At 54.8% G+C, this 7,849-nt stretch overlaps 2 protein-coding genes across 2 annotated transcripts; both read left to right on the top strand.

Moving 5' to 3' along the window:
* Positions 1-234: 234 nt before the first annotated feature.
* Positions 235-1,531, top strand: DCS_02799 (uncharacterized protein; the record flags this gene model as incomplete). Its single annotated transcript, XM_040800125.1, has 2 exons — positions 235-483; positions 764-1,531. 2 exons carry the CDS (start codon positions 235-237, stop codon positions 1,529-1,531), a joined length of 1,017 nt encoding a protein of 338 aa, XP_040661008.1.
* A 2,494-nt stretch (positions 1,532-4,025) lies between these two features.
* On the top strand, positions 4,026-7,486 carry DCS_02798 (glucosidase II alpha subunit; the record flags this gene model as incomplete). The annotated part of the gene is made up of 2 exons (XM_040800124.1): positions 4,026-4,578; positions 4,635-7,486. The coding sequence occupies 2 exons, from the start codon at positions 4,026-4,028 to the stop codon at positions 7,484-7,486; spliced, it is 3,405 nt and encodes a 1,134-aa protein (XP_040661007.1).
* Positions 7,487-7,849: the final 363 nt, after the last annotated feature.

The raw sequence follows: 7,849 nt of genomic DNA, 5'->3' as shown, positions 1-7,849 counted from the left end.
CTTTTTAACTCTGCAAACGCGACCTGCTGACTTGCTGTTGCAACGTTTCTACGAGATCGCGCCGGCTGGCTGCAATGCTGCAAAGCAATACTCATACAGCCGATAGCCAGCATCCAGAGCAGCATAAAATGCCCTTCGACACGAAGCTGCCTGCTTCTGTTTCCAAATTTCTCCATCGTTCAACTACCCTTCTCTCGCACCCTGTCAGCACTGTCTACGGTTTCCGAATAAAAAATGGCGACAGAGGCATCGCAAAAGGGTGGCTCTGCAACCAGCCATGTGCTGCCGGTTGTGTTTCCGCCAGCATACGATGTCCAAATCGAAGACCAGGAGTGGGATTCGAATTTCGAACTTGACAATAGCCCATCCGACTCCTCCCTGCCCGAAGCATATAATCTGCAGCTATTTTTGTCCCCAGAGGCCAAGACAACTACCATGCAGGGCATGGACTGGACAGCCGAGCTGATTGTCTATGCGAAGAATGTACAACGATTGATGAAAGATGGCTTTCACTTGTCCGAGGCAAAAGCACAAAGGGAAAACGGATGCTTGATTGTACCTTTGCGAGTTGTAGTTGTAGAATGTGTGTCGACACAGCAGAGGATCGAATTTGTGCATCTGACTGGTGCTGGCAGGCCCTGATTGGATTGTCCTGCGCCTTCGGCTTTTTGACTTCACATGTGCATACCCTACCTACAGTAGTTACTGCTGCAAAGTCGCCACGAGATCGCACTGCAAAGTTAAATAGCAGCATCCGGAATAGCATAAATATGATGCGCCCCCTTCGAAAAGAAGGAGCCTTCTAAACTTCTCCATCTTTCAACAACTCTTCACTCCTACCATTTCAGCACTGCATCCCGTTTGCAAATCAAGGATGACAAAAGTAGAGGCACATCAAACGGAAGCCCCTACAGCTAGCGATGGACCGCCAGATATACCTCCGCCATCATACGATAATGTCCAAATCGGAGATCAGGACCTTGATTCAAAATCCGAACCGGATGACGGCTCATGCGACTCCCTACCCGATAAATATAATCTGTGGCTATCGTTCTTCCCAGATGCAAAGATAACTACTATGGAGGGCGTGGACTGGGAGGCCGAGCTGATTGTCTATGCAAAGAATGTGCAGAAATTGATGAAGGATGGCTTCTACTGGACAGAGGCAAACGTGCAAAAGAACAAGGGATACCTTCTTATCGGACGGGAGTCCCTTCCGTCTGAAATTAGGCAGGATGGCCATTGGAGCCACGCACGCTGCTATCAGCTTTCCGACAGATCAAGCCATTCAACTACAACAGGAGACATCCAGTGGCTCGCGACCTTGTGGGTCTATGCCCACGAAGTCTCCGTTTTATCCAATTTTCGGTTGCACGACCTATCGGTCAACAAAATAGCAAGTGCACATGCCAAGAACACCGAGGGGCGGATGATATACGAATTCAATGCTACTCTACCACATTCAAACTTCAATGCTATCTATGACGACAAGCCGTTGAAGGGGTGGTGGCCATGGCCAAAGCAGAGCTAAGTTTCGAATCGTTTGGGTTGGAGCTACAATGCATGCATGCTATTTCCATGGCTCACTGGGCAAGCCATTGAAATTACATGGTTGTACACCTATTTGCGGACGGAAAGAGGAACACAACTACATTCACAAACAGGGGTGGCGGGGGGTACATGAGACTATTGCTCTGCTCATTGTTGGCTTTCAGAACCGCAGGCTGGCAGCTGAGCCCAGCACTGGAGCCAGCCAAGGCATATTGACGGCTTAAAGTTTTTAATTGTTGGGGTTCATTCTCTGTTGACATGTTGAATATACTGGTTTGCTAAGCAGGTTGACGCGTCGATAATAGAGGAATCCGGTTGAATTCGTGGCCGAGTTGCGAGAACAACACTCCCTTCCTCTGCCACGAGCACGCCTACGGTGTGCGTCACGATACATTCCGTCACATTCAGAGTCGACGGAAAGTGGACAATCTATTCTTGTGGGCAAAATTCACTGACAAGCTCTCCTCTTCACCGGCTTGGACAGTACTTGTAAGCCAAACCGAGGAGCAAAAGTCGGTTTGGATCCATATGCTTTGAACCCGTACCGGACATGTGCTTCCATGAAGGGCGTCTGTTCGCGCTCCGATCCCGTGTGATCGACGCTTATTGAAATAATCATCGTCGTCTATCGAACCTGCCCGTAATTTATGCATGCTTCGTGCCTCATGCCTCGTAACCTAGACGAATCTGATCAACTGCTGCAGTACCATCGCTTCCATGAGTTGCAATGCCAATTGTGCGCACCGGAACATGTCCCGGGCCGGATTGTCCAAGCGATGCCGAAAGAGGGTTGAGGAGTTGAGCATAGGTGAGAGGGAGGAAAATATGGATGCAGGTTGGAATCGGGGGCGTGACGAATATAGGAGGGCTCTTGGTGGCCAAAGTCCGCTCCGAAGGTGAGCGATGTCCTTGGAATAGTGACGCAATATCGTGCCTCCGTAGCCACAGAGGTCCCTGGCGCATCTCAAGCCGCGTCCAGCACCCAGCGCTGGTATTAGGTACCTAGTACACAAGTACAAGCACATTTCTCGTACGCCTGTGGGGACGAGCCGAGGCGCAGGATAGAAAGTCGCATTTGCTACTAGGTAGAAAGCAGGCACAGTTACTGTACGTACATGTTCATACTCACGCTACAAGAGCCTCAGTGTTCCCAACCATCAATACATCTACATGTACTTGCGCTGCCTCGCATGGTGATGTGTGTATCGATGCCGGAGAATGGGCGGACGTCGACGCCACGGAGGGCAAATGTTGAAACGACAGATGGAACCTCACGATCAGACACCAACTCCTTTCCGTTCCAAAGCCCGTCCGTCACTGATCTTGCAGCAAGTGCTCGTGTCCGTATGAGCACGCTGCAGTGCATCTACATGGTGCTGTTTCAGCAACGCAGACACCACGTTTCCGCCAGGTTGGTATGGACAGTAGATGCATTAATCCATTTTTCCTGTGGTGGAACTATTGCGTCCGGTATGCTTCATGAAATGAGACAGTTCCTGTCGACGCTGGGAATCAGCTGCCTAGGTTCGGTCAAGGCCGTCGACGCTCTTGTACTCATCCACCAACACCGCTTACCACCAGGCGTTCTTTCCACATGAAAGTTCGAGTGCCGCGCCATGAGACCGGGAAGGAACTGACAGAGATGGTACGGAGGACTCCCCGGTACGTCTTGACTGACCATATCCGTTGTGACTTCGGTTGCGAAAGAGGAAGCAATGGAAACTCACGCATAGCAGTCGCGACTTGAATGCCTCAGAATATAAAAAGGCCGCTTTAATCTCTCTGCCGCCTCCTCCTATTCTTCCTCTCCTCCAACTGTTTGAAGTTTTTTTTTTGGTTTTTAGCAAAAATAATCTTGTACGTTCACCAGCCCATCGCCCCCAATCCTGCTGACCAAACTTGCCACTTCTAATAGTACGATTTTGGTCATGAGCCCCGCCGTCGCTACCACCGATCGACAAGCCATTACCATCCCCCGGCCCCCCAAACCTCCTCTGCCAGTTCCTCCTCCCCCGACGACAGGGCGCAGGGGGTCCTTTGGGGTGGTGTTAAGTGGGGTCTTGGTGGTAGCGGCGGTCGTGATGCTCGGCCAGTTGGTACAACATGTTCATCAGTATTATTACTGCTTCGGGTTAGCGGTGGGGGTTTTTGGAGCGATACTAATTTAGCGTGGAACAGTCTTCGAGGACAGCTTGTTGTGTACTCCGTACTCCGTACTGGACGTCACCATTCGAACATCATCTTCACTGCTGCAGCCTACGAATTGGCAATTGGCCACCAACAGGTGCTGTCTCATGATTTCGATTTCAATTTTCACCCTTTAATCTCTCTACCGCCTCCTCCTATTCTTCCTCTCCTCCAACTGTTTGAAGTTTTTTTTTGGTTTTTAGCAAAAATGATCTTGTACGTTCACCAGCCCATCGCCCCCAATCCTGCTGACCAAACTTGCCACTTCTAATAGTACGATTTTGGTCATGAGCCCCGCCGTCGCTACCACCGATCGACAAGCCATTACCACCCCCCGGCCCCCCAAACCTCCTCTGCCAGTTCCTCCTCCCCCGACGACAGGGCGCAGGGGGTCCGTCCTTTGGGGTAGTGTTAAGTGGGGTCTTGGTGGTAGCGGCGGTCGTGATGCTCGGCCAGTTGGTACAACATGTTCATCAGTATTATTACTGCTTCGGGTTAGCGGTGGGGGTTTTTGGAGCGATAATTTAGCGTGGAACAGTCTTCGAGGACAGCTTGTTGTGTACTCCGTACTCCGTACGGATACTGGACGTCACCATTCGAACATCATCTTCACTGCTGCAGCCTACGAATTGGCAATTGGCCACCAACAGGTGCTGTCTCATGATTTCGATTTCAATTTTCACCCTCGACCACGTAAATCTCGTTTGAGTCTTCACTCCCCGACCGACAACGGTCCGCGACCGCCCCGCGCCATGAGGTCAACAACCCCTATGCTGTCCTGCAGTTGGACGGCCGTCCTCTGCTTGTTGGCAGCGTTGGTCTGCCTTTCGCACCCAGCAGGTTTGGGGCCCGAGGCGAATTCAAGCAACGGACGTACAAGGGCTAACATTGACTAGCTGCCGTCAAGGAACACGACTTCAAGAAGTGTGATCAATCCGGTTTCTGCAAACGCAACCGCGCATACGCCGACAACGCTGCTTCCCAAAGCTCAACCTGGAACTCCCCGTACCGCATCTTATCCGGCTCTTCCTCCTTCAAGGATGGCCAATTGCACGCCACCATTCTCAAGACCATCGATGACAAGGGCAAAACCGCTCGGCTTCCCATGATCGTTTCGTTTCTGAAGAGTGGCGCCGTCCGAGTCACGGTCGACGAGGAGCGACGGCAGAAAAAGGATATCGAGCTGAGGCACAACAGCCCAGCTAGAAAGGAACGCTACAACGAAGCCGAGAACCTGGTCATAGTCGGCGGCTTGGATTTGGACAAGGAGGCGCGGGTTGTCTTCCAGGACGAGGCCCAGATGAACATCGAGTACGGCGCCAAGCTCGAGGCCGTCGTCAAGATGTCGCCATTCGAGGTTGAGTTTCGAAGGGATGGCGTGACGCACATCAAATTCAATGACCGTGGCCTGCTGAACATGGAACACTGGAGACCAAAGGTGGACAAGCCTGAGGTGCCGGAAGGCCAGGAGAGCCAAGGAGGCGAGGCCAAGCAGGACGAAGGCGAAGGCGACAAGGGCGACGAGGAGAGCACATGGTGGGATGAAACCTTTGGCGGAAACACCGACACGAAGCCACGCGGCCCCGAGAGCGTTGCGTTGGACATTTCATTCGTCGGATACGAGCATGTCTACGGCATACCCGAGCACGCCGGCCCGCTGTCGCTGAAGCAGACGCGAGGAGGCGAAGGAAACTACGACGAACCCTATCGCCTGTACAACGCGGACGTCTTCGAGTACATCCTGGACAGCCCGATGACGCTTTACGGATCGATCCCTTTCATGCAAGCCCACCGCAAGGGTTCTTCCGTCGGCGTTTTCTGGCTCAACGCTGCCGAGACGTGGGTCGACATCGTCAAGGGCAGGAGCCCCTCCAACCCGCACAACCTCGGGCCTGGTGCCAAGGCCAACACGCACACTCACTGGATCTCCGAGAGCGGCCTTTTGGATGTCTTCGTCTTCCTCGGCCCGACCCCTCACGACCTGACCCGGCAGTACGGCGAGCTCACCGGCTACTCGGCCATGCCGCAGGAGTTTGCGATCGGATACCACCAGTGCCGATGGAACTACAAGTCGGACGACGACGTTCGAGACGTCGACCGCAAGATGGACAAGTTCAAGATCCCCTACGACGTCATCTGGCTGGACATTGAGTACACCGACGACCGAAAGTACTTTACCTTTGAGCAGCACTCCTTCCCCGACCCGATGGGCACGGGCAAGCAGCTCGACGGCCATGGGCGCAAGCTGGTGCTCATCATTGATCCCCACATCAAACGCATCGACGACTACGCCGTCAACCAGGAGCTGACGTCCCAGGACCTTGGCGTGCACAACAAGGATAACGAAATCTACGAGGGTTGGTGCTGGCCGGGCTCGTCCAACTGGATCGACTGCTTCAACCCCAAGGCCATCGAATGGTGGAAGGGGCTGTTCAAGTACGATGCCTTCAAGGGTACCATGGAGAACACCTTTATCTGGAACGACATGAACGAGCCGTCCGTCTTCAACGGCCCGGAGACGACGATGCCCAAGGACAACATTCACCACGGCAACTGGGAGCATCGCGATGTCCACAACCTGAACGGGCTCACCTTCCACAACGCCACCTTCCAAGCGCTCCTCTCGAGAAAGAAGGGAGAGCTGCGACGGCCGTTTGTGCTGACACGCGCGTTCTACGCCGGCTCGCAGCGCTACGGCGCCATGTGGACGGGCGACAACCTGGCGTCGTGGGACCACCTCGCGGCTTCGATCCCGATGATCCTGAACCAGGGCATCGCGGGATACCCGTTCGCCGGCGCCGACGTCGGCGGTTTCTTCGGTAACCCGGAGAAGGACCTGCTGGCCCGCTGGTACCAGGCCGGCGCCTTCTATCCCTTCTTCCGAGGCCACGCCCACATCGACTCTCGACGGCGCGAACCCTACCTGCTTGGCGAACCATTCACGAGCATCGCCACGTCGGCCCTGCGCCTGCGCTACTCTCTCTTGCCTTCCTGGTACACGGCCTTTTTTCACGCGAACCGAGATGGCAGCCCCATCGTGCGTCCCATGTTCTGGACGCATCCGACCGAGGAGGGCGGCTTCGCCGTCGACGACCAGATGTTCGTCGGATCCACCGGCCTGCTCGTCAAGCCCATCGTGGAGCAGGACAAGGTGTCGACCGACATTTGGATTCCCGACGACGAGGTCTACTACGACTACGCGACGTACAATGCGCTGAAGACGGTCAAGGGCGGGCGTTTGACGGTCGAGGCCGCTCTCGACCAGATCCCGCTCATCATGCGCGGCGGCCACATCTTTCCACGGCGCGACATCCCCCGACGGTCGAGCGCCTTGATGCGATTCGACGACTACACCCTCGTCGTTTCCGTCTCCAAGAGCGGCGGCGCCGAGGGCGAGCTGTACGCCGACGACGGCGACTCGTTCGAGCACGAGAAGGGACAGTACATCTACCGCAAGTTCAGCCTGGTCGGGAACAAGCTGTCGTCGGTCGATGCCGAGGGTCGAGACGCGGCGTCGGTCAAGGCCGGGAGCTGGCTCAAGGCCATGCGCGAGGTGTACGTCGACAGGGTCATCGTCGTTGGCGCTCCTTCGGAATGGAACAAGAAGGAGGTTCAGATCCGGTCTGAGGGGCGTACCTGGAGCGTCAAGGTCGACTACCATGCTGCCGCCAACGGGCGGGCCGCCTTTGCCGTGGTCGGCCGGGTTGGGGCGCGCATCGGTGCCGACTGGACCATTACGACGGCGTGAGGACGGGTTCGACAGCGGTTGCAGGACGCAAGGGAGAGGGCATGGCAGTCGCACAAGCCTGTTTTCGAGATGAATGTAGCTGATAACGCAGACAAGGATATGAATTAATCAAGCGCTCGGAAGGGATGGAGCTGCTGTTTCACAACGGACGCTGCATCCCTGGGCCTCTCCGTTTCCTTGTCCTTTGCACCGCTCGATGCATCTCTACATCGTCTACCATCGACTAGTGATAGCGGTGTCTTCGGGCAGCCTTGTGCGAGCCGAGTCACTCTGTGGACGACACGGTCAACGCTTCTACAACAAGCAGATGGGCATATCATTACGGAGCAATGATGAGAGGTACGATTGATCGACCGGAGCGTC

The sequence above is a fragment of the Drechmeria coniospora genome, chromosome 01 (genome assembly GCF_001625195.1).
Source record: "Drechmeria coniospora strain ARSEF 6962 chromosome 01, whole genome shotgun sequence".
Lineage (NCBI taxonomy): Eukaryota > Fungi > Ascomycota > Sordariomycetes > Hypocreales > Ophiocordycipitaceae > Drechmeria > Drechmeria coniospora.
This window is presented reverse-complemented; position numbering and strand designations above follow the sequence as displayed.